General features: G+C 39.0%; 1 protein-coding gene across 1 annotated transcript in view; it reads left to right on the plus strand.

Annotated features, from left to right (window-relative positions):
• mctp2a (multiple C2 domains, transmembrane 2a) overlaps positions 1 to 16,290 on the plus strand; it is a 68,434-nt gene extending 52,144 nt beyond the window's left edge. The window contains exons 19-23 of the mRNA XM_048168611.1: positions 1,180 to 1,221; positions 6,945 to 7,054; positions 7,448 to 7,557; positions 10,246 to 10,343; positions 13,771 to 16,290. Of these exons, the coding sequence (XP_048024568.1) occupies positions 1,180 to 1,221; positions 6,945 to 7,054; positions 7,448 to 7,557; positions 10,246 to 10,343; positions 13,771 to 13,839 (429 nt within the window). The 3' untranslated portion in view covers positions 13,840 to 16,290. The remainder of the gene's footprint in view (positions 1 to 1,179; positions 1,222 to 6,944; positions 7,055 to 7,447; positions 7,558 to 10,245; positions 10,344 to 13,770) is intronic.
• The last annotated feature ends 11,463 nt before the right edge of the window (positions 16,291 to 27,753 follow it).

Raw genomic sequence — 27,753 nt, forward strand, 5'->3', positions numbered from 1 at the left:
TATACTTCATGAAAGTTGCATTGATACATATTTTTGGCTTTAATATTTGTATTGTGTGGTAACCTTTTTATAAAAGCAATAAGGTACTCGAGGCTAGTGCTGTATCGTGAATAAATCACGGCTGAAGGGCGTTGTTAGGCACGACGCAAAGCATTTATTTAATCAAAAATAAAGGAAAAACAGTAATATTGTGAAATATTATGTGCCTAACAACGCCCTTCAGCCGTGACTTATTCACGATACAGCACAGCCTCTTGTACTTTATCGCTTGCATAATATTTCGCAATATTACCGTTTTTCCTGTATTTCTGATTAAATAAATGCAGCTTAGGTGAGCATAAGAGACTTGAAACCCAATATACAGTTTATATATTATACCATTATCCAAATGTTGCTATAGACCACTCAGAATTAAGTATTCCAGACAGCGATTGCATAACTTACAGCACATTATACATCTTACAAGACTGAAATCAGTCTTTTCACAGCATTTCTAAAGACATTAATTGATCAGTCCTTCCTAATTAGATCCATGTTGTCTATATATTCAACATTCAGAAAGGTTAAGATGCCTGAATGCTCCTATAGCCCTTGGTCATGAGTTTTAACGTAGCAGTCACACTTTGAGTGACCTTCATCTCCAGTGGTTGTGTAAACCACATTTGAGTCTTTACCCAGAGTGTATCAGCTCTTTGTGCACCACCAGCCCATCTCAGTGCCGTATCTCAGGCTCAGGGCGGGGCTGCGCTCTCTGGCAGTGTTAAAGCCTGCGTCACCTCGCATTCACCCCTCGGCCTAGCAGAAAAGAGTGCCGCATTTACAGTCAGTAGCCGGAAAGGGTCAGGGATGACTTAAGAGCGATCTAGGCAGCCGAACGGCCAAGATTAAATGCATTCCTTTTGGTTCCAGGTGCATGTGTGAGTGTTTGTACGTGTTTGTTGTGAAGAAATGAGATTGCTTGGTTGTGACATCGCTCTTGTGAGGAAGGCCTCTCTCATTCACCTCCTCCTTTTGTGCGAGGTCACCCGAGAGGCAGTTGCTACGGCAACAAGGCCTCTCCCAATGGGGGTGTATATACAAGCGAAGGTTTCATTACGAGGTGTTTGTTAAGAAAATGCTCCATTGCCCACGTGTGTCTCAATCTCATCCGCTCTCTGTCTCTTTCTTCTTCTTTTGCAGGAGAACATGTCCGTGGCCGAGGACGAGGACGAAGATGAAAAGGTATTTCACCGGTGTCATGCGTGGTTTTTGATTAACCGCTGACTTTTATAGAGCCTCTCAGAGCTGTCCTTGGGGTGCTGCATAGATGGACTGTACGCTGTACCTTTAATACAGCATTTAACTCAGCACTGCAACTTAAATACGTTCAAAATGAGGACAGACGATTCAGCAAGCACATTTTCCCTCCAGTACTTTCACACCAGTCCTCTGGGAATCCTCGCTCATACAACAAATGGATTTGGTTGCTTTGCTGTGGTCCTTTGAAACGCAGAAATAAGCACAGAACGGCATCATTAATTGAAGTTTGCCTTCCGCTGGGGAATAGAGGCATTGTAAGGATTTTTAGGCAGGCATGGCTAAATAGGGAGGCTGGACTGCAACTGAACTCCCCCTTTTAGCATTTTATTTTTTATGCTTAAGATGAGTCATTAGACTAATTACAAATTCTCCCAAATCTGCTTAGATCCAATTATTCCTAAAATATTCAGTCATTAGAAAAAAAAGAAACAGTACAAACATCCTTTAAAAAAAAAAAAAAACACACACACACACATTTAAGCTGCTATGGTTTCATTGTTTGGTGCATGTGGATGATAACCAGTCATATTGGTCAAAATCTGAATGCTGAGTGCTGAATAAATTCATAATGAAGCAGGGCAGGCTCATAATCATTTTAGGCCACGCTGTCTGGTCTGGAGAAGAATGGGTTAACAGGAAGATAATGCATTATTGCTTTCTGACTTGGATGTGCGGAAGTGCGCAGCTCTAAGCCTCCGAGCGCTGACCCTTGCGCTGTACGGCTAGGGCCTAGGATTCATATTCATAATGTGCTCAATATATTCTGCTATGATGACCGCAGGCTAGCTTCATCTGTTGAGAGGAACCCCTCTGTTAAAAACAGCTCCCTCTTCCAAATCCTATCCAAGCCAAGCAGATAATTCACGGATGAAACGCATGATATGTGTGTGCAAGCACATTAGCTTACACCCAGCAGCTAAACAATTGTAATATATCTTGGAGGGAGAAAGGACTTTGTGATCAAAAAAAAAAAAAAAAAAAAACCCTACATATAAGTCTTATAAATATTTGGACTGGAAATGTGAGCGTTTAAATTAAGCTAAATGTCATTAAAAAAATTATATTACTTTCATTTAAACCATTTTATTTGTATAATTAACTTGATTTTAGCAGTAAAATTGGACCTGTGCATTTATTTATTTTTATTATTTAGTATTAGAATTAATACTATTTTTCTAGTGAGATATATAGGGTGTTTTTACACCCTTTCACGGCTTGTGTAAATGAAATATCTCCTTTCATTTATTTAATTACCCAAATGTCCATGTTTATTTTAAGTTGTCAGCTCTAATTTAAGGTGGCTTGTTTCAAAGTCCTGTTATGTTTTTTCACTTTGACTTCGGTATCGCGCAGGCTGATCAAACAGTGTAGCGTTACACTTCCTATCAAAGTCATCGCAGCTAATGTTTTGGGGTTGGAAAATGATCGCTGTTAAATTTGATCACTTCAAAAGGTGCCGTTTTTTCCTACTCTTTGGTTAACATGGGGATAAAGGCTGTCCCCTCTGAGGAGGTTACGATTACCGCCTGTTTTCAGTGTGTTTTCCCCTGGAGGAAGAGAATATGTAAACCTGCAGCTGGGCAGCACGGACGCGATGGAATGAAACTTAAGAAAGTCGATGGGAGAAGCCGCGATACTGCAGAAATAATAACAGATCTCCTCTACGAGCACAAATTTGTCCTGGGGGTGGAGAGAGAAATTTACAAATCATGTGCGGTGATGTAACTTCCCTTCGGCTTTTGGTATCAATTGTGTTGAGCGCACAGACACTGGTTTAATCGCATCAGAAAACGAGAGGACAGAAGAGAAAACAACCCCCTGGATGTGTGTCCCAAATGACCCTGGGCACAGGTCACCCAAGAGTACCATGCTTTGGCTAGACAGGCAAAGAGCTGACCCCATTCTCCACCGTACCCCAGGGTATCATTGGTGGACTTATAACCCTCAAGCCCTCTCCCCCTCACATCTAACGTATCACCTTCAGCACATTCCACAAGGACAGAGTGTTGATGTCATAATCATTGTGTATTCCAGAGTGCACAATCCTGTGACATATCCATTAGGGAGCGTTGGGTGTTTTGTGCTTGTTTGTACGGCAGTTGTTGGCTTTAACAAACCCATTTGCAACACATTTTGCCAATAACGCAGGTGTTTTATTTAGGTGCGTTCCTCTGGTTATTCCGTTGTGGAATAAGTGAGTCGCAAATATTTGCACCAGCTTTGAATGAATATTCAAATTTGACGCCATTTACCCAATTACAGGAATGTTAAATGAACCCTGGCTTGCAGTTTTTTGATTGTGCCGAGCATCCCTGTGAAACTGCATTTTCTGTTTGCCTTTGTGCAATCTGTTCCCTATTAAGCCAACATAAAAGTTATGTGACAATTTCATCTGAATTGAGAATATGATCTGACACAGGTTTTCTAATCAGTAGACATGTAGCTCGGATAGTTTATTTCTGCTAAAAAATTTGTTTCCACCTCAGAGGCGGAAAAAAGGATGTCTGACTTCAAGGGGGTTCAGGAAGATGAATCGCAATAGTCCAGAGAACTTGTATATCACGCTTCTATGAATGCTTACACTGTCATCTTTTGGTCTCCAATAATATGAATCTTTCATGTTTGTAATTTTAAAGGGTTAGTTCAACCAAAAATGAAAATTACCCCATGATTTACTCACCCTTAAGCCAACCTAGGTGTATATGACTATCTTCTTTCAGACGAACACAATCAGAGACGTATTTAAAAATATCCTGGCTCTTCCAAGATTTAAAACGGTTGAAAGAGGGGCGCGATTTTGAAGCCTCAAAAAATCCATACATCCATCATAAAAATAATCCATACAGTTCCAGGGGATTAATAAAGGGTTTCTGAAGCAAAGCGATGGGGTTTTGTAAGAAAAATACCCAAATTTAAAACTTTATAAACTCAAATAACTAGCTTCCGCCAGACCACCATACTGCGCAAGTCTACTTGCGCCGCAAGAGCAACCCCTGAAGCGATGTATGACACGGGATGTAGGAGTAGTGGAAGCTTAGACGCCTCTCACGGTTTAAACAAATAGGGCTGGGCAACAAACTCAAGCTCCTCTTCTCTTATCTTGAAAATCCTCCAACATTTCTCTTTAAAATATCTCGTTTCAGATTTCTAATTCATGACCAGTGTCTTGTTTTGTTCATCCTCTATGCTTCTACATTCATCATTACATCATGTGTCAGGTCAGGGGTTACTCTGCCACCGCAAATCGATATGTGCAGTCGTCTGCCGAAAGCTAGTTAGTATAGCTAATAAAGTTTTAAATATGGATATTTTTCTTACAAAAACCCATCGCTTCACTTCAGAAGGCATTTAATAACCCCCTGGAGCCGTATGGATTATTTTTATGATGGATGGATGCATTTTTTGGGCTTCAAAATCACGCCTCCCATTCACTACCATTATAAAGCATGGAAGAGCCAGGCTATTTTTAAATATATCTCCAATTGTGTTCATCTGAAAAAGTCATTTACACCTAGGATGGCTTGAGGGTGAGTAAATCATGGGATAATTTTTCATTTTCGGGTGAATTAACCCTTTAAGACCTTACAGCCATATCAAAGAAATCTGTGACAAACGTTACCCCGCATGTACAGTGATCCCAAAAAGGTTTTGGACACTTAAAAATGTCACTAGATAACAACATATCAAAGCAAGTGACATCTGCAACACAAAACAAAAGAACTAAAATGGCTCTTAGACCTGATGTTACTTTTCTAAGCCATTTTTTAAAAACAATTAGTCTCAAATTCGCTCAAGTGTCCTTGTAGGGTAACCATAGGTGGAGTTCATCACATTAACACACTGTATGGGCATGATTCACACTTTATTTTTGAACAGCATTGAACAGATGATCTTGCAGTTTACAACACTTTAGATTAGGTGGCTTGCATTGGGGTAAGACTGAAAAAGAGAGCATTTTATACTTTTACTCAATTGTGTTCATAAGTTTACGTATGTAAATATCTGTTCTGCCAAAAAGCTTCATCAGAAAACAAAATGCCAATATTATTATTTTAAAAAGATTAAAATTATTCCGATTTGTTAATGTTAAAATAGAAAAAAAAGAAAACGAAACATATGAGCTGTAGAAAGAACCAGCAGTTTTTAATAACCTTGCAAACCTAGAAAACGTCTTTTTGTTTTGCTTGAAAAGAGACTGTGATCTATTTCTTTTAAATAAATGCCACTTGATTTGATATTTTGTTATATAATATGTGACTTAAGTGTTCAAATATTTTTTGGGAGCACTGTAAGTTCATTTTTTCTTGCGGTTGTTCTAGAGTCACGCTGTTCATTAAGCAAAGAAACACTAAAGACATTTGAGCTGATATCAAACACAGTTGATACACTAAAAGAATACATCATCTTCTGCACTTTATCCTCCTTTGACACTTTCCTCACAAAACAGGGATTTTAAATGACTCCTAACAGGAGGCATGTTGATTTTCTCTTGATTGATATCCTAGTCTCTATGCTAGGACATGCTGTGTGTCGCTGGAGTAGACGGGTTGTGCTGAGCGGAGGCACGACTGGCTTCCTATGGTTTCCTGTGTCTGGGGCCGAATGGAGAGTGACAGTGGGGAGTCTGGGCTGAGCTTTCCCACCGGGGCCGCTGTCTGGGGGACGGTCGCTTACGCAAACATATACAGCGCTCGATCGCACGTTTGTCTTTCTCACCACCCCCCATGCTATCCATCATTACTCCTGTCATTATTCCATGCTTTTGATGTGAGGGCTTCTCGTTTCTCTTTCTTTCTTCTCTTCCCCCTTTGGAGAACTATACTCATGGGCTCTTATGCCGGAGGATTCTCTGATGTGATCATGTTGCTTTGGTCGTTAGATTACCCTAGCAATCTTCTTTAAGTAAAATGGAATAGAATTTCTCTCCTCTTTTTTTTTTTTTTTTCCATCGAAAGTCCATTTAGCCCATGTCTCTGAATTACATGGCAACCCAATACTGTGTGATGCATCAAAATACAAAAAGACAATGGGATTTCCCATCTCTCTTACAAGAAGTAAAAACATTGCTTTGTATAACAGGATTACACTCAGACATTGCAATCTTTCTCCCACGAGCTCAGATACAGAAAACGATAAATCCAATGATTTCAACCCTGCACTCAATCTTGCCATAAGGTGGGCAACTCTTAGCTTTCGTATGCCAAGAACTGGTACTCGAAAAAGCTCGCACCCTAGGAAACGAGCCAAGACTTGCCCGGCAGAGACTCGCGGATTAGACGACCTCGCAAGTTGGCGTCTTACGCCGTCTGTGTTCTCTAACTCCTGAGTCCCTCTCTTTCTCTCTCTCTCTGTATGCTTTCTGATTGCCATTTTTACATCTTTTTCCTCCTCCGCTTAATCTTTGATTGTGATGCACCTTTATTGTTTGCGCCTGACGAATGCTGAAATACTCCCAGATTCGTGACAGCTCTGGAGGAGAGGCTGACACATTTTCACGTCTGAGGAGATGTTACAGAAGCTCATTACAGGCCATTGACTAGATGAAATACTGGTGATGGCACTCTGGAAATAAACTGCTCTTCCTTTGTAGGCTTCTAGCAGCTGACTTCCCTCATCAGTCTCTGTCTTTTTTTCTTTCTCTTCAGGAATCAGAGAAAAGAGGACTGATGGAAAAAATCCACATGGTTCAAGAAATTGTGCTTACAGTTCAGAGCACTTTAGATGAAGTGGCTAGCATCGGAGAAAGAGTGAAAAAGTAAGAACAGAGCATTTTATACCTCTTATGAAGCTCGCATACTGTATGCAGTTGTGCTCAAGTCCTTTGTCAAATAGCTTTATTAATAAAAAACACTGAAAAATGCTGCTACTTTGGTGAACTATTGTGATCATTCACACCTTTTCAATATATAATGTATTTTTTTATTTATTTTTTTATATATGTCAATTTTATTTATGCAATATTATGCCTTTAATCTCCAAATTGTATGACTTTATGACTTTTTATGTTGACTTAGATTTTTATTTTACTTAGCACTAAAGCCTGAACAGTTAATAACGTACATATGTCCATATATAACATACATGTACATATATTTATTCATATATAATTTATTTATGAAAATTAATTAACTTGTGTCTCCATTGACAGCACATTCAACTGGTCAGTGCCGTTCTTGTCATTCCTGGCCTGCTTGGTTCTGTTGCTGGCGACTACTGCCTTGTACTTCATCCCACTGCGGTACATAGTTTTAGTGTGGGGTAAGTAAGTGAGACACCATGTGTAGCCTTTTCACCCAATCATGCGTGATACTCCAGTGCTGCTGTTAAGCTGTCTCCACTTTCCTTTAAATGGAAGTCATGCAGAGGTGTTTTAGAAAGAATCACACTTTACTGTCTCTGAGCTTTGAGCTCGAACTCCTTTACTGACGCCTGACGAAAGCTATTTAAAAAGTGATCCATTTCCATAACTCTACCTGTGACAGCTGATCAGAATCATGAACATGAGCCGCTGTTGGCTGGGGAGGCCAGCTGCACCTCTCCTGACTGAGGCTTTGCAATCTTGTAAAAGTTTGATGTATGTACAGTTAGAAATATAATGTTTCTTGTCTTCAAATATGGAATTGTAAATTATATATAACATTTGGGGTCAGTAACATTTTTTAATGTTTATGAAAAAAGTCTTCTGCATTTATTTGATGAAATGTTTTCTATTTTAATATATTTTAAAATTACATTTTCAGCAGCTATTACTGCTCTTCAGCGTCACATGATCCTTCAGAAAGCACTCTAATATTCTGATAAGCTGCTCAAGAAACATTTACTAATACCAGTGTTAAAATAATTTGTGGTGCTAAATATTTTTTGTGTAAACTGACACATTGTTTTCAAGATTTTTTGATGAATAGAAAGTTCAAAAGAACAGCATTTAGATTTTTTGTAACATTCTAAATATCTTTACTGCAACTTTGTTTGATCAGTTTAATGTGTACTTGAATAAAATGAATAATTTCTTTATATATATATATATATATATATATATATATATATATATATATATATATATATATATATGTATATATATATTTATTTATTTATATTTTAGGGCTGTCAATCGATTAAAAATTTTAATCTAATTAATTACATACTCTGTGATTAATTAATCTAAATTAATCGCATAAATAATTTTTGCTGTGAAAGTATTAAATATTTCAATTCAAATGAATCAATGCAGGGTGCTCTACCCACGTGATCTGCGAGCCCGATACCCATGTTCTCATTTCAGAGTTGTTCGAGTAAATGATTCATTATAGACCGTGTGGACAGATCAGTTGTTTGTCATGATTCATTAAAATGAATCTGTTCAAATGAGTCATTAGGTCGCGAATCGGACATTAGCGGACGTTGACGCGTTGCGTGCGAATCGCAACTGTCATTAGGACATCGCAAAAGATTTGTCAACACAGAAAACACTTCACCACTGGATAGGATTTTCTTTTTGTTTATTGAAAGTGTGGTTTATGTCAGCTGCACGTGCAGGGAGCCTGTCAGAGAAGATGAGGTGACGTTCTTTTGAGCACTATTCACACCCAGCGGTTATTCAGGAAAAACATTCTCCAAATGCGCCTCGTGGAACATGGATTCGGTCTTACGAACTTTTAGCATTGTGTCAGTTGATTTAGATTATTATGTTCGAGGTAGAGAGAGTGCAAAGACGGTGCTTACTTTGAAGATGAAGAGAGCTTGCGCGCACGAGGGAGGAGCTCTGCTCGTTCTGTCCGTCAGCGCAGCAGTGATCTCCCTCCTTCATTTTACAGTCGAATGGTAGCTAGACTTTTACAGTCTATGTGGCTAGAACGGCTCCAGGTTCAAAGGTCAATATGGAATGGATTAATCTGCGTTATTTTTTTTAACGCGTTATTTTTTTCTCAGATTAATTAATCGAAATTAACGCGTTATTTTGACAGCCCTAAATATATATATATATATATATATATATATATATATATATATATATACACACACACACAAACCCCAAACTTTTGAACAGTACCATATTCTTCTCAATGTTTTCATGGGAAAACATGAAAATGTATTGGTTTCCATCCAAAATTGCGAATTTAACTCCAATTTTGCACAAAATTGGAATATCGCATAAAATATTTGTGAATAAAGCACCGTTTCCATCCAGTGAGTCGAAGAGAACAAAATCGTCACTTTAAGATAAACTGGTGCCAAATATCACTAAGAAAAATGAAAATTGCTGCAGTAGGAGAAGCCACTGTGGCTCTTTTTTTCTGTATGTAATAAATTACTTGCGCCTCAGAGCCTGCAGATGAAACACGATAAACGTGGTCATGTTATCTTGCATTCGGAGGCAGATCCCTGCTGTTTGGGAACGAAGTTGTGTAAAACAGTTCTGGGAGGTCATTATACCGAACCACTTTGAGGACAGACTTTGGCTAAGGCATTTCAGAATGACCAAAATAATATTTGAAAAGAATCTGCTGGTTAGTCCAGTTATGCCGTCTAATCGCAAAATTGCGTCTTTTTTGATGCGCGCGAGGAATTTATTCGGTAAATGTGTATCCATTTATGTTTATACGCATGTTTTCTTGTCGGATAAAAAACATCCGCATCTTGCCATTTCCATCTAGCGTTTTTTATGCAACATCCCAAAAATGCAAATAAAAATAGGTGGATGGAAACATAGCTAGCGTCAACGCAATGCTTTGCTCTTGTTGCAGTTATATGGCATCACAAACACAGCAGTAGCGTGAACCGTGATGACCATATACTACAGCAGATCGTGTGTATCCGATCACATAGCAATATGAATTACTACAGATAATGTGACAAATGTTTGTCGGGTCAAGGTTTGTTTTGTCAATAAGATACCTGCAGGTGCGGAGGCTAACTTTATTTATTAATGCATGCTTGTTTTCACAGGTGTTAACAAATTTGCCAAGAAGCTTATCAACCCATATGCCATTGACAAAAATGAAATACTGGATTTTCTCAAGAGGGTGCCTTCTGATGTTCAAAAGGTAAGAGTCCGGTTTTACATTTAGAGAGAGAGAGGGAGGGATGGAGTCAAGGAAGGAATTCCCTGAAGATTTCTGCATTATTTGCTCTAACAGAATTCCCAAGTGTTACCCTGGATATTTCCTCTGGCTGTGTTTGATTATTAATGGACTCGCGCCTTTAAAGACGGCCCCCGGACCAATTATTTCCCAGCATGTCTTGATGGAGTCACCCGGCTGCCTGGATGGGGTCCGCTCTGATCTATCCTCGGCCGTAACGCTTCAGCCTTGTCCCTGATTATCAGTTTTGTCGGCCTGTGATAAAAGAAGGGTGCTGTAGAGGGTTCAGGGATTGGCTAAGGGGTCGGTGTCTGCACACTGGCAGTGTGGCGGCCCCCGTCACATCAGGTTGGAGGACTCGATTAATGAAGTGTCGAGCCAACGCCGTCCTGCTGGGCGCCATATGTGATGAAACATTATCCATGGCTGATATGTCATTCAGGGTTACATCATAAGCCCGCGGACGTGCAGCCAAACGCTGAGAGTCTCGCTCTGTCTTTCGGACCCTGAGTGGGATTCTGAAGTTGGGATCCAAAGCGGGTCCTGCTGTCACAAATCATTTTACATAGGGTACTTCTTTCCATCAACAAGGCTATTTAACTGTTGTCAGTGTTTCCTGTCCTGCTCAGATACTGGAGAGCTTGAGTGATTGGCTCAGGCGAACCTCCTGGGACGAACCTCTGCAACTTTACGTTAACATATGTCTGTGTGGTTAGATGAAGCCAGCATGACACACTGGTTTTGGCATGTGGAAGCAGCAAGTTGGCAAAACAAGATGGAAACCATTGCTGAGTTTTTAAGCCTTTTGAAGTATGTTTTCGTGGTTGGATGAACTGCCTGCTGTTCATTTAAATGGAACGCACCAAAAATGGGAAGACAGAATGATCTTTAGCACAAAAAAAAAAAAAGCCACTTTTTAAAGAACAAAATGCCAATAAAGCGGCAAAGTGGTCATTAACCATACCAAAAAGGTATGCAAATCCATGCAGTCCCTGTTAAGTTTACAATGTCCGAACCTTTATGCTAAAAAAGGACTGACCAAATAAACAGCACGTTACAAAAGCTCAAATTGACTCCTGTCTCACAGTTCCGAAAATGACTTGGCAATTAGTGCTTGTGCAGTTCTTCAAACACAAACCCTCAAAACTGGACTTCATACAGCGGCCCTCTGTCCTAAAATAAGCAGCATCTGTCAGTTCTGAGGACAGTTTCATGTTCTGAGGCTGCCGCGTCTCTTTGTTCCCTTGTGCTCCATCTTCCATTCTCATAATCAGGGCCTGGTAATTAGTGTGCAGTCCCTACCTTACAGATACACCTCCAGGTTATTGTTTCGAGGAGAAACAAACAAGAAAAGCATTTGGACGCATTCTCCACACTTTCGAGTCCCATCAGCCTCATGCCATATTTAATTATTTGTCGATGCTGTACGTTGTTTGGACTGAACGGTGGCCTTGGACAAGAGAAGATGCCTTTAATGCCATTTTCAGAGGCTGATGTTACTCTTAAAGGATTAGTTCACTTCAGAATTTAAATTTCCTGATAAACACCTGATTTACTCACCCCCATGCCATCCAAGATGTTTATATCTTTCTTTCTTCAGTTGAAAAAAAATTAGGGTTTTTGAGGAAAACATTCCAAATTGCAGTTTCAGTGCAGCTTCAAAGGGCTCTACACGATCCCAGCCAAGGAATAAGGGTCTTATCTAGCTAAACGATCGGTAAAATACAAAAACAAAACAAATATATATACTTTTTAACCACAAATGCTCGTCTTGCACTAGCTCTGTGAGGCGCCACGCATTACGTAATCACATTGGAAAGGTCACCCGTGATGTAGGCAGAAGTACCGCAGCAGGGCGAAAAACATCTTTTTTTTTCTTCAACTTCAAAATCGTCCGACATCGTTGTTTTACCTTTTTTTGTAAAGGGTGTTTGACTTAGTCATTGCATGTTCGCTTTGTAGACACTGGATCTGTACTTCCGCCTACGTCGCATGTGACCTTTCCAACATGATTTCGTAATGCGTGGCGCATCGCACAGCTAGTGCAAGATGAACATTTGTGGTTAAAAAGTATATAATTTATTTATTTATTTGTTTATTTTTATAAAATGGCTGATTGTTTCCTTATTCCTTGGCTGGGATTGTGTAGAGCCATTTTAAGCTGCATTGAAACTGCAATTTTTAGAAAATGACCAATCGTTTCACCGTTTTCCTCAAAAACCTTCATTTCTTTTCGACTGAAGAAAAAAGACAAACATCTTGGATGACATGGGTAAATTATGAGTAAATTATCAGGAAATTTTAATTCTGAAGTGAACTAATCCTTTAACTGTGTAAGGAAAATCATAGAGAGTGTTTTTGGAGGTTTGATAACGTGATAACGTTTTTGGAGGTTCGATAACGTGTATAAAATGTTTAATATGAGCTGTGTATTGAGATCGACAAATGCGGATATTTTAGAAAGCAGGGCGTCAGGCACTGTCAAAATAAAATTCTTGGAGCTTACAATCCTTTATTGGCCAATAATTAAATAATATTGGCTGATATATCAGTCGACAACAAGTATTGAATGACCGGAGAGTTGTAACTGAAATGCAGTAGCATCTGGAGTGTGAAACTAAATTTGGTACAAATTTAGTTTCACACTCCATCCCATTTATTAGTCACAGGCTAAAAAGTGTCCTTTTCACATGCTGAATCATCACATTATGACTTTTTGCAGAAAGAGAAGAACTGACTTTCCAGTCGTAAAGCAACTTCTTATTAATTAAGATGCACTTTAACTCCATATCATTTTGAATGCCAGATCTGAGTATGTTTAATGGCAATCTAGCAGTTGTACGTGGATACACTGTAGGAAAAATCTGTATTCAGTTTCTCATACCTCAGTGAAACTCTACTTTCATCATGCCGACCTTCACCTCCGACCTGAGTTCACTCCCTGCTTTAAGTAAAGTAAACAGCATGTTCATCTGAAACGAGGGAAGTGTGTGATCATCTGTAACCGCAACGCCCCAGCCGGAGCCATACAGGCACTTACTCCTGCCTACAAGCTGCTATAATTAGTCTCCAACAAACTTTTCTCAGGAAGGACACAACTCGCAACTCCTCGGTTTGCGAGGACCTAAGACAGCGGGTCTGCTCAACCAGTATAGTTCCCTTATAGGTGGGGGTGGTATAGTCACCGCTGTGTCGGTACGGAACCCTTGACTTTTCAAATCTTTCCTCCTTGTGATTAATCCCCTCTGCTCCTGTGTTTAAAAAATGATTCATTACAGCCGCGCCCGCCTGGCTTTCCCCTTGCACCGGCTCTCCTCAGGGGAGCCATTACTGTGAGCGGGCCTCAGCTCCGATTACCTGCGTCTGACCAAAGAGCTGTTTGTTTTTACAGGTGCAGTACAGCGAACTGAGAGCCGAGCTCGGCAACCAGGGCCCGGTGAAGAAGAAACGCTTGCGCTGAAACCCGACGGACGTGTCGGATGAAAGAGACGGACGGCGTTTCAGGACACGGTCTGTTTAAGTCATAATGCCCCTGTGCGAGTGGAGGAGGAGCCCCCTTGTGCCAAGCCATCGCATTTCCACTGAGGTGTATTCATTGTGCTGTGCGTGTGCTTATATTTGTATCCGTGTGTGTGTGTGTGTGTGTGTGTGTGAAAGAGAGAGAGGGGCCCAAACCGACGGGGTCTTTGGCCCTCGCGAACTCACATGGTCACAGTATCTGAGCATATGAAGGTAAAGGCGGGCTTCACCAGCCTCTACATGCGGTCACGCTGAAATGCAATGAAATACGACACAGCCTAATTCATATATTAATGTCTTTTTAGAGACCACATTCTGGTTCATTTAACAAAGGAAAAATTAGCCACAAAACATACAGCCCATATAGCACGTGCTTCCTGTTGCTTGTGTTTACAGCAGGGAATATTTAAATGAGGGTAAAATATTTATAACTCTTAATACAATGGAAAATATTCAGTGCCATTTAACATTTTTATTCATGCAAATGCATCCTACTGTTCAAGATGTTTTATTCTGTAATGTTTGCTTTTTATATTAACCTTCCACATTTTGTACATTTATGCTGCAGATAAAGATGAAATGAAGAAGATAACTAAAAGTTTGACTTCTTAAATGTGTTTTTCTTCTCTCGCATCCTTAACTCGGCGTTATTTGTGAAGGATACACAGTGTTATTACCCAACCCACACTTCAGAAGAGGATGCTGGTCACTGTTGGAGGAAAACATCAAAGTCTCTGTGTGTCCAGAGCAGTCAGCTAATGCACCGCTTTTGTAGTTCGCTGACAATAACAAGGTCCAGATGAGAGAGCTCATCTCTCATAAAGAGGGAGGGAGATTGAGAGAGAGGAAGAGAGAGAGTGAGTATATACACTCCATACCCCGCACTTAGCATCTCCCATTTTCATTAAAATCACCTCCAGTGCCTAATGGCTCTCTACTAGACCCATCACTCTGTAGTGTTAGCACCAGTGATGGGGCTTCAAGTAGAGCAAATGGAGATTTCCTGCCTCATCAACTTATTTATTCATATTACAGACATATTTCAGCCTCTCCGCTATCAGAGTCGTTTTTATAGAAAGCAACATTTCCAAAGTGGTGCATCTTGAATGTGGGCATTCGGAGTGTTGATTTGAAATTAATATTAATGGATTATTAACATACTAACTAAGTTAACAGTGAAGGCTGTGTTCATTTGCACCTTTTTTACAGTGCTAAGTTTTGTCCTTCAGCTGATTTACAGACAACTTTATCAGAGCGAGCAGGGAAAAGTTTCTTTCAAAGCAATGTAAAACCGAACAGAACTTCTTCAGAAGTCGTCCGCTTGCCTGCTCTCTCTCAATAATTTAGCGAGCGAGGTAAATAACCGAGCGGGCGCTTTGTAAAAATAGCCGTAGCCATACAGATGAGCCCTAGACCCCAGCTCAGGGAGTTTGTTCAGACTGATTGGAGTGCGCAGCGTCCCAGCCTGCCCCCCCTTCCGTCTCTCCCACCCTCCCTTCACTCCTCTGCAGTTTGGTGCTGGTGAAAGAGCATCGGTTGGTGCAGCGTGAAGAGTTTGATTGGCTCTCGGGGACCTGCTGGAGCCTGGGGCTATCTCTTTTGACAGTCTGATAGAGACATCACGGCACTCTCCCAGGAGCTGCCACCGGGGGTCCGATTCAAAGCGAGGGGGAGTGGAGGTGACCCGCGACGCTCTGATGAGAGAAATCCCACACACAAACTCCTGCACTGACTCCGCTGGGGGGCCACGGAGAGGGAGAGCACGGAGGGGAGGGCCAGTGTCCCTTAGCTCAGTAAATGAGACCCCATCAGATGTCTGCGTGAGGTGAAACCAATTAAACAATGCTTGCAGGAACGCTCTAGTCGTCGGGTTAGCACCAAAACTTGAAAGCGAGCCTCTAAGTGGATGTGAAGTGTTTGTGCTGGAGGAGAGCAGTGGTCTTCAAAAATTCAAGACCGTCTCCGAAACGCAGATGAAATGAGAGGCTGCCGATTGGAAACTCTCGTAAAGAGAGGGCCGACACAGCATTCATCTCCGAGAGCTCGTGTTGACAAGTGTTTTTGGGTAAACTGCCTTGATGAAAAGCTTATGCGTTGATGCTTAAGACATTTTAAAAAGTCAAATTGTGGGCCTAATAGACAAAAAATAAATACACTAAATATTACAACATTCAGTCTCAAGGAAAAGCAGTTACATCACATGACCTGTGACATGATGTATGTGGTGTATAAACTAAGAAGATGTGATTAAGCGTATTTTGCTGTTTATTGCATTTTACCATTAAGTTTTTATCAAAGTTCATTGAAAAGAAAACATGAACATTTGCTTACTAATCTGACATTGCAAATTATTAAAGGGGTAGTTCTGTCATTTAAGGTGCTCTAAGTGATCCTGGGTGGATGTAACTTCCTGTTGACATTCGAAGTGTTGTCAAACAAAACAGAGGCTAGCTAGACCCTCCCTCCTCCTCCTCCTCCCCCTCCCCTCTGTGCTTCCTGAAACAGTCATGAACGCGCATTTAAAATCATTCTTGTCGCTTATTGGCTGGAGCATGTTTATTATGATTCGTGGTCCAGGCTGCACCAGTTTGTTTTTATTGCCGTTTTCGGAGCTTGTGGTGACTACAGAGACAGCGCTTTTTTACAGTGTGTTCAGGGGACAGGCAGCTAGCGGATAGTGAGGAGATGTTTGCTGTATGTGACAAAAAATGTTTTGGCCTAAAAACGCGTGACATCACTTAGAGCATCACTCATGTCGTTCCACACCCGTAAGACCTTCATTCATCATCAGAACACAAATTAAGATATTTTTAATGAAATCCAAGAGCTCTCTGATTCTGCAATAAACAACAATTTAACCACCACTTTCAAGGTCCAGAAAGGTATTAAAGTCGTCGTTAAAATAGTCCATGTGACTACAGTGGTTCAACCTTAATGTTATGAAGCAACGAGAATACTTTTTGTGCACAAAAATAAAGACTTTATTCAACAGTATCTTCTCTTCTGCATCATTCCCATACACTGTTTATGTCCAGCACTTCCAGGTTCTACGTCAGAATACCTAATCATTATTGGCCGGCTCCTGAGTCAGCATCACACGCATGTGTCGTGCTGCTCACATGAACAGCGTCAGCCACTACTGACCCGGCGTTCGGACGTAGAACCTGGGAGTGCTGGACATAAACAGCATAAGAGAATGACACAGAAGAGAAGATATAAAGTCGCTATTTTTGTTTCATTTTTGCGCACAGAAAGTATTCTCGTCACTTCATAAAATTAAGGTTGAACCACTGCAGTCACGTCGACTTTTTTAACAATGTCTTTAGTACCTTGTTGGACCTTGAAAGTGGTGGTTAAATTGCTGTCTATTGAGGAGTCACAGCGCTCTCAGATTTCATCAAAAATATCTTAATTTGTGTTCCGAAGATCTTATAGGTGTGGAACGACATGAGGGTGAGTAATTAATGACAGAATTTTCATTTTTTGGGTGAACTAACCCTTTAAATGCACTATCCATTAACTATCCATCCAGTTTTATATGAATTTTGGGATCACAATAATACGTATAGAAACACCAAGATGAAAAAAAAAAAAAAAAAAATGTATACAACTCGCTTGAGGCGGATTTACTTTTTTTCTGGCAATTTGCCCAGAAGTGACTATTTTATTCTCTTAAAAACATAAGATATAAACGTTGCTTTATTCATGGAGCGTTTCTGCAATATTTCAAATTTTCACATAAATTAAATTCACAACTTAGAAACATAGGTAGTGATCGAGGACAATGAAGACACCACGCAATCTTTTTCCTCCTCTTCTTTTGTGTTGTCTAATAAACAAAATCATGTTTAAAAAATGATCAGTTTTCCTGGTCTCCTGGGATTGGAACCTCAAATCTCTATAGATTACTAAATAGGCAATATGGTCCCTAAATGCATTCTTTGTATGTTCCCCAAACTCACTAATGAACATCTCATCCACACAGCAGTTAACACTGCTTGCATCATTCTCTCCCTCTCTCTTTTCCCTTCAATAGTTGTTGTTTTGCTCGGTATGAAGCTGATGTCTTCATCAGCCTGTCAGAAAGGAAGTGCCTGCAGCTGTGGCAGGTCCCCCCAGAGCCTGTCGCACTCCTTGTTTCCATGGTAGTCCTTCAGGCAGCACCATGGGCAGACTGTGCGCAAGGACCCCTACAACCTGTTTTTTTTTTTCTCTTTCCATGATATGCAGCCCCGAAGCGGGCGTCAAACTACAAGCCAAATAGCGAGAGTACTGCAATACATTCTTTGCAGGTGCCGCATTCTCTTCAGAAGCAATGCCGACCAAGTTTCATTTGAATAAGATGCCCCTGTTCCTCAATTATTTCATTAAAATAAAACGACCCTCCCTCGGCTCACAGCATATTCCTGACGGATCTTCATAAGGAAGCGATAAGCTAAAGCTTCTTGTTAATGTAAAGATGTCACATTATTTTACTTTTGATTTGTTTTCCTTAGTAGTAAGTCAAAATAAAAACACATCAGAGGCTCGTCGTGTCGCTGCGGGGCTCAGCGTCGCTCGTATTGAGATCGCCGAGGTCAGGCCTCGGTTCCAATAACGTGAAGGGATTTCCTGGAATCTCTAACGAGATCCAAATGACAAGACGGATTGTTTTTACTCTTCTCAGGATGGACTTTAACCTACATGCTTAGCCTGTCGAAGAGATTCCCACTTCTCCTGTCAGTACTTTTGAAGGAAAACCATGCCTCAGCCAGCAACGTATGTAGATGAACAAAGACTAGCCAATGTGAGAGCAAAGATTACAATCAGTAGCGGGTACAAATATTAATTATATTATAAGTCATGACTGCAACTGAGCCTGCGGGTGTTCGCCGCTGTTCTGCAAACTCGTTGTTTGCATGTTATTTATACAGTGGGCGTATTACGCTCACTGCCACTGAGCCGTAATTTCTCACAATACATCAAGTGTGCAGGGGTAGCCTTTAAGAGCTTAAATTAAGTCGCTGGCCTTTAAAAGCATCTCTCTTAGGGCCCTGTCTGGATTAATAAATTCAACTGATTTGGCTTTAATATTATTCGGAGTGCATTAGAATGTAGCTAACAGCTGGGGTGGTGGCCAGTCTCAGGGGCATTGGCAGGGGTGAGGAGTGCCGCTGAGATACGGAGTGTGAGTCTGAGGGCAGGCGGGCGCGTGAGCAGCATGAGGCCAGAGGTCCCTCCGTTACAGGTGCGGCCCTGACAGGCTCGGCTCTAGGATCAGAAAGGCCAGGCTTAGATGAAAGGACGACGAGGAGGGCCGCCGACCGCCTCGAAAACAAAGTCACCCTTTCTGCGACTGCAGCGGACAAGCTCTCAGCGCTGATAACCGGTTGCGCGGAGCGTGTTGACTCTCCATCCTTTTCTTTCCCTTTTATCGTCAAAGCGAGGAAATGTTAAACAATGTTAATAGAAAAGGACAGCCCTCTTGGTGACGCATTACAACAATAATCAAGACAAAAATATAGCTTAATAAACATGGGAAATCTGTCTTTTTTCCTTCTAGACCGAATTGCGTCGCACACCCTCGAGGTTAGACCTTGAGAACAGAGCGTCGAGGAAGTGGAAATTGGTGAAACGATAGAAAGGAAGATATGGGGACGGAAAGAAAGAGAGAAAGACACCTTTGTTAGCTATCTGTCGTTGCCTCAATGGTCTGCGTTTAGCGTGCGCACACCCCGTCAGGCAACAATACACAGAATAATTTAACCGCATATTTCATTTTAATTAACAGTGATATAATGCAATGTGACTCTCAGCCTCCAGAGGAAAGAACACAATATTTGGCTTGATGAATCTACTGGAGCCACTCGCAGTTTCTCTTCTCACCTCATGGGATTCAGGTATCATTAGAGATAAGCAGAGATCTGCTTTTTGTCTCGCGTTAAAAAAAAAAAAGAAAAAAAAAAAGGTGCAGACACATGGGTGACTGCAGAAGTGTTCAATATTAATAGCCTTTCATCAAGGACACAATTAGGACACCTCTATTTGACACATTCCATAGGAGTCAGATGAATATGTATATCTGGTGTTCTGGAATGTGCAATTGCACAAAAACGACAGGGTGAAATCAGAGGACGGCAGAGTAAAGACTTACACAAAAAGACAATCGGGTTGATTGTTTGTAATTCGGTCCGTTTCGTGCCGCGCAGCACACATAGTTTTTAAGCGAAAGTGCGGTGTAGCTGCAAAAAAAGTGACTTTAGCGCTTTCAAACTGACAGCATTTCTACTGTGTAACAGAACTGCAGCTTTATACACACAAAAAAAACAAAACAAACAATAATAATAATAATAATGGTAGTACTTTATTTTACAGTCCTGTTCCCCACGTACATACTATGTACTTATTAATTACAATAACTGGGTAATAACTAGGTACTAACACTAAACCTAACCTTAACTCATGTAGTTACTTTATATTACCCAGTACTTTTTAAGTAAGCACACTATAAGTACATATAAGTGCCTGTACTGTAAAAAAAAGGTACAACCAATAATATGAATAAAAATAATAATGTGATTGTTTGGCTGCTACATTGAGTATTTCGTTTAATATCAGCCATAAATGATTAATTATATACTGAATGAAACAAAAAAAGAACCTGTTAAATCATTAATGCAACTTAAAACAATTACATTTTCTGAATGAGGAATTTTTATTTTTATTTTTGTGTAGCTCAACATTGTTTCTGTTATGTTGAAGTTTTGTAGGGTTACCATTGTGGTGAAGGGTAGTGTCTGTGGTTAAGTCAAGGATGGGCTGCGAAACTTCAAGGCTATATATACCACATGTTGATTAACAATTCATGCAAGTATTCAGTGATAGTCTCTTTGATATTAGCGCATGTTAGTGTGCTGTTGCTGACAGCCTTAAAGATTAGGTGTTAGTTTATTCAGTATTTCAGTTCAATTGTAATTAACAAATTTGTGCAGTAATATATTTTTTAAGTTCTACTAAAATAATCTTTGAGTTAGTTAACCTAAAAAATGTGAGTTGTTTAAATGTTTTGAGGTAATCGTGTCTACAAAAATGAACTATTCTGAACTTATCAGGTTTTACAGTGAGGTAAACAATAGTTAAGCACAGTGCACTTAAACATTAAGTAAAAACAAATGTATTTTTTTTTTTTTTTAGTTTGACGATATATATATATATATATATATATATATATATTTTTTTTTTATTGAGTTGCTTTATTGTTGAGTGTTCTGAACTTATTGGGTTTTACAGTGTAGCAAATCTCTGACATAAAAATGTTGTTTTAACAGACTAAATAAACCCGGCAACAAATAAGGTTAAATGAACAAGAGTCATTTTGTATGAGTAGTAAAAAAAAAAAAAAAAAAAAAAAAACTTTTTTTTAGTGTAGAATACTAATTTCTAAATATACAACTTAAGGCAAGTTACACGCAAGAGATATTCTCTATTAGTGTACTGTACAGTATTCTTTAGCCTTTTTAAAAAAAAAAATTTGCTTTGAACACAATCATATAAAAACACGTATTCACTCTCACCAATTACTAGGGTTTGGTCTCACTTCCTGTCTCATCTCTGGTAAAAATAATAATAATAATAATATAAAAATAATAATTGTTATATTTGTCTTTCCTTACAGTGTAAAAATGTCTGTGCTTTACACCAAAAATCAACTTAGAGTTATTGAAATTACCCTACATATCAATTATAATTGGAGACTGAGGTTCACAGAGGTCACTGCCCACTGCCACTGATAGCACAGTCAATCTCCGGGCATGCTTTGCCTCCTCTTTCATTAACAAGGCCCGCTAATTACAGCCATATGAACTGTCCTCCAGATCTAAAGCGTGGCACTGCACACATCGTAATTGAACACACCATTGATGTAAGAAAGGGAAAAAAAGGATTTAACTTCATTTAAAGCTCCTGACTCAGATTAATTAGATGTGGTCTTGCATTGGAACCACTTTGCTCTGTGATCATGGTTTAAAGGGTCCAGTTGTGGAGATATTGAAATGATGTTTGTTTTGCTCATGAGTCTGCGATGTCAGCCACCAGGGCCCAATTAGCCAGCAAGCTGAAGCCTCTGTTAGTTTCTCCTCTTTAGCTTTGACAAGCAGTGGAGGCCCATGTGGTTATATTTCTCTTCTTACCCCTATGCTACAACCGCGCTGTGGTGACTGTAACGTAGTGAAATGATAATTCCTGGATTACAAACATATTTGTCCCTCTTCAGTTCAGAACGGCAGGAAAAAAAGAAGCATAGTGAAAAAAAATGCATGTATGAATGAATCTGTCTATTACTATAACATAGTAAAAATGGCATTTTTCCATGGCTCGTTGAATAAAAAATTAATTAGAATTTAAATTAAAAAAACATTGGTGAATATAAATTTAAACTGGAATAATTATCATTTATATATTTTAATAATAAATATTTTTTAAGTAATAAGATGTCTGGAGTGTTCCCATTTTTGTGAATATTTTGATATTTACACAATACATTAAGTAAATGCACATCTTAAAGTAAGATGATTTAGTGTTTGAAGGTTTCTAATAAAAATCTTTCAATCTTTCCTTCCTTCGTGGCTGGAATGCACTTTTGGTTCTATGAGAGAAATGATTTACAGCAAACTTTGAAGTCCATGTTGTCTCTCGGTGAGAGCAGCATGACAGTATGTACTTTCCATGATTTGTCATATTCTGCTTTTTGAGAACATCTACCAAGTGTATCGTCTGACAACAAAGACTTTTTTATTATAGGGATAATTCATCCATCCTACTCATCCTTACTCATGTGAAATCATGACTTTCTTTCTTTCTTGCATGGAACATATAAGGAGATATTTAGCTGCATTTACAAGCTGCTCTTTTACACTGAAAGTGAATGGTGACCACAGCTTTCCCAAGTTCCCATCCATTTCATTGTATGCTTGAACTTTCTCCTTTTGTGTTCTATTCAAGAACTGCTTTGTACTGAAACAACAACACGAGGCTGAGTAAATAATGACTGTATTTTAATATTTGAGTGACTATCTCTTTAAGTACTTTGACAGACAGAGGGATATGGGGTGGATGATGGCAGGAGGGGGAGGAGTCTAGGCGTGAGACAGACAGGGGGAAACAAAGCCATCATCTCCCTGTGCTTGCCCTTCTCTCCCCTCTCCTCCACTGCACCAATTACTGCCTCCCCTGCTCACCCATCAGTATGCAGCAGGGCTCACTCTCAGCACCACTCGCCCCAGGCCATTGAATACGTTACCTCTGCTAAGGGGTGAGGGGCTCCAGGGCAGTGCGCCCCGTAACCCCGTGGATAATTTGGGATTCCTGCTCCCCACTGACAGGGAGAGAAAGAGTGGTAAAGAGAGAAAACAAATAAAGGAATAAGGTCTGTGCAGACACCTACCCAGAGATCTACTGATTTATTGATTCCTTCATTCTTTCATTTGATTTGTGTGAAATTGTAATTAAGCTAGCTATTTATGAGCCTTCCAATGGCAAGACTCTGGCTAACACTATATTGGTACCTACAGGTAGAGCCATTAGCAATATATAATGAACTCTTATCTGTTCGCTATGGAATAATAGGAGGGAGGAGGAAGGTCCAGTCTTATGATGATCCAGTAACGATAATGACTTGAATTAATTATTGATGTGTTTGAAGCTTTTGGTTTGATTGACGGTGATGTGGAAAACAGAATTTTAATTTAACAGTAAAAATAAAAAGGATCTCAAACTGTGAAAAGTTTAATCTTTATAAATAACATAAACCACAGTAATATAGAATGGAAGTTTTGGGTTACCACTGCCATTTTATTGCAAACATCATTTTGTCAGCATATGCTTCATTTGGAATTTACTGGAACTACTCCTCAACTTTTAACGGAAAGGGTTAAGGCCAGTTTACACTGAGGATGATAACTAATATGTAATAATGAAAAGGTTTTTAAAATCGTTTTAATTGTACAGACACAGAGGAATGATATCGTTGGAATCACTTTCAAAACAATTTTTTCAGCTGATGAATGATAAAACATTGACAGCCTGCTTTAAAGAGATCAGGAATTTAAAGAACTGCAGCGCACACTTATAATAAACAGAATGTTTATCATTTTTTGGTGTGAACGGGCCTTTAGTATACAGTCAGATAATTATCGCTCTTATTAGGTACTCATTGAGGCTAATCACACAAATAAATATGTGGACATGATGGGCCCGTATTATTTCAGCTTTTTTTTTTTTTTTTTTTTTTTTTAAATAATTGTGTTTAACAGAATCATCTGGTGAAAACTACATTAAAACATGAAAACTCTTTAGCTCCACCCACTCCCATGAAGCACTGTGAATGATGTAATCGAGTCAATCTCTCTACGCTCTTACAATATATATATATATATATATATATATATATATATATATATATATACACAAATATAAATATAATCAACATTTGTAAGTAATTAGATTTATATTTCTTCATCGTTTTCAATTCGATTATGCTGTTCACAATGATTGTAGTTCTTTCTCTCACTAAAGTAAACTGTCTGATAGACCCTTTTCACATTTCCGGGTTTCTCAGAAGAGGAAGTCGTCATAGTTGGGTAAAATTTTATAGCTGTGAATGAGAGACTTCATTAAATATATTTTTTGTGTTTCCATTTGCACAAATAGCAAAAGAAAAACTCAACACTAGTGTTTTCACAACTTTCAAAAAGAGGGAAAATAATAGAGACCGTTTGATAACGGCAGTCAGAAGAGAGAAAGATGCCATATTTACTGTCACTCCCATAGCCGCTATATTAGAAACATCCTCACAGCACGTTATCTAGATTTTTGTAATTTGATGCAAAGGTAATACAACACTAAGTATAATGTTATAAATGTACCTACATTAAAAAAAATAAATAAAAATTATATATATATATATATATATATATATATATATATATATATATATATATATAAACTTTATACATACAGGATTTTATATCGATGACCGTTAAAACACGCCATCACAGTCTGTGAAAAGGGTCTATTTTTAAAAAAATTTGCTTAAAATTTGCTTAAAATCGTAGCTGATTGGCTTGGTTCATTGCTTATAACTGTTTAACAAAGACTTTTTAAAGGTGTCCTAGAATCAAAAATTGAATTTATCTTGGCATAGTTGAATAACAAGAGTTCAGTACATGGAAATGACATACAGTGAGTCTCAAACTCCATTATTTCCTCCTTCTTTTGTAAATCTTATTTGTTTAAAAGACCTCCGAAAAACAGGCGAATCTCAACATAACACAGACTGTTACGTAACAGTCGGGATCATTAATATGTACGCCCCCAAATTTTGCATATGCCAGCTCATGTTCAAGGCATTAGACAAGGGCAGGCAGTATTAACGTCTGGATCTGTGCAGGTCTGTCTGGATCTGATGAGTCTGAATCATCAGACTAGGTAAGCATGCAAGAACAATAGCGAAAAATGGCAGATGGAGCGAAAATAACTGACATGATCCATGATATCATGATATTTTTAGTGATATTTGTGAATCATCTTTCTAAATGTTTCGTTAGCATGTTGCTAATGTACTGTTAAATGTGGTTAAAGTTACCATTGTTTCTTACTGTATTCAAGGAGACAAGAGAGCCATCACTATTTTCATTTTTAAACACTTGCAGTCTGTATAATGCACAAACACAACTTCATTCTTTATAAATCTCTCCAACAGTGTGTAATGTTAGCTTTAGCCACGGAGCACTATCAAACTCATTCAGAATCAAATGTAAACATCCAAATAAATACTATACTCGCATGATCCGACGCATGCATGCAGTATGCATGACGAACATCTTGTAAAGATCCATTTGAGGGTTATATTAGCTGTGTGAACTTTGTAAATGCACTGTATTATAGAGTCACGAGCTCGATGGGCAGGGAGCATGCGATTTAAAGGGGCCGCAGCCTGAATCGGTGCATAGTTAATGATGCCTCAAAATAGGCAGTTAAAAAAATTAATAAAAAAAAAATCTATGGGGTATTTTGAGCTGAAACTTCACAGACACATTCAGGGGACACCTTAGACTTATATTACATCTTGTAAAAACTGGTTCTAGGGCACTTTTAAAATCCCTTTTGGAAAAATGACTGGAAAAAATACTTCCAGAACCAGCACCGCTTAAAAAGGGGGCAGACACTGTTGCACTCTATATCTGATGGCTGAAACCGCAATGGACCAATCAGAATCAAGACGCATAATTGCTTTTAAGGTGAGCGAATTTTGAAGTACTGAGGGTTTGTTAATATAGGCCTGCAAAGTGGATCTATACACTAATATTCAGTCAGATTTGTATCCATCTACTGTTACACAATGCAGATAAAAATAGAAAATTATTTTCATGTATATTCTGTTTATTTCAGAAATTGCACTTGCTCTTGTCCACTAACACTTAAATGTGAGCAATCATTAAAAGTTCATTATAACCAGCATAAACTTGTGAGTACCAAAATCGTATATTCTGTTCAGCATAGAAAATTTCTGGAAGACAAATTAGATGAAAAATCATAAAAACGGAAGCCGTTTGTTGAAGCTGTTTTGCATAGCCTCTATATGTAAGTTTGACTCCTACACACTGGCCTTCAAGCCTAGCCAGGGCTCTTCCCACTCGCCAGCCAACAGATGCATGGAAACAAATGCCGCCCCACAGAGCTACTCTTGTCATGTTGGAATAAACGGTGCGATGAAATTTTGCAAAATGGGAAAAGCGAACCAGGGAAACTTTCCACTTCATTGTGCTGCCTAACTAAGTTAGCAGCCGAACGAGCAAAGAGGAGAACGAAAGGGGAAAAATGCTAGAAGCGCTTATCATCAGACAAAGCTCACATTGCACCCAAAACATTTTAGAACCGAGCGGCTGACATAAATGCCTTTTTAATATGCCTCTGTTTCTCCCCCAAAAAACAGTTGGAATAATTGATTACTGCATTAGTTAATGTAGCGATGAATCAATTATCAAATGTGTCAGTCCTAGCTGGGGAAACAAGGGAGGACAAGAAGATGGTAGACAGTGAATGTTATAGAGCCACAGGGAATTATGGGACTATTCAGAACGCTGTATTCATTGGCTGCTGGAAGGATTGTTTCTCTCTGCGCTGTGGTCTGAGTTGAGAAAGGGCGAACCGAGGACATTAAATCAACTGGCCAAGAAATCTCACGGCATGATAGTTTCAAATAACTCTGGAACAATTAATTGATGAGGTAAAGTGAGATGAGGTAATCCACTTTGAATAATTGAGCAGCCAGCATGATATGTTTCATAAAGGCAGAACAACACCGGTTAAAACAAACACAATCATGAAATGTAGCTTCTCTAATTCATATCTCAAACGGTCTAAATAGAAAGGTATAATAAAATGGTACGCTTCATGCCAGGTGAATACAACTACTTGACATAGCTAATAAATCAAGCAATAATTTCAGGTTTTTATTGTGTTTCAAAAACGGTCCATTAGCATTTTTAATTATTCCTATGCATAATAATCAGAATAAAATCTTAGATATCTGGCAACATTATCTATTATTACAATTTAACATTTAATATTATTTTCAATATAACAATGCCATTCAATATTAAATTTGCATTTTAAAGGGATAGTTTACCCACAAATAAAAATTATCCCATCTAAGCCATCTATGGTGTATATCTTCTATGTATATCTTCTTTCAGACAAACACAATCTGAGATATATTAAAAATATCCTGGCTCTTCCAAGCTTTATAATGGTAGTGAATGGAGGGAAGCCCAAAAAATGCATCCATCCATCATACAAATATTCCATACAGCTCCAG

This window comes from Megalobrama amblycephala, linkage group LG19 (assembly GCF_018812025.1).
Source record: "Megalobrama amblycephala isolate DHTTF-2021 linkage group LG19, ASM1881202v1, whole genome shotgun sequence".
Lineage (NCBI taxonomy): Eukaryota > Metazoa > Chordata > Actinopteri > Cypriniformes > Xenocyprididae > Megalobrama > Megalobrama amblycephala.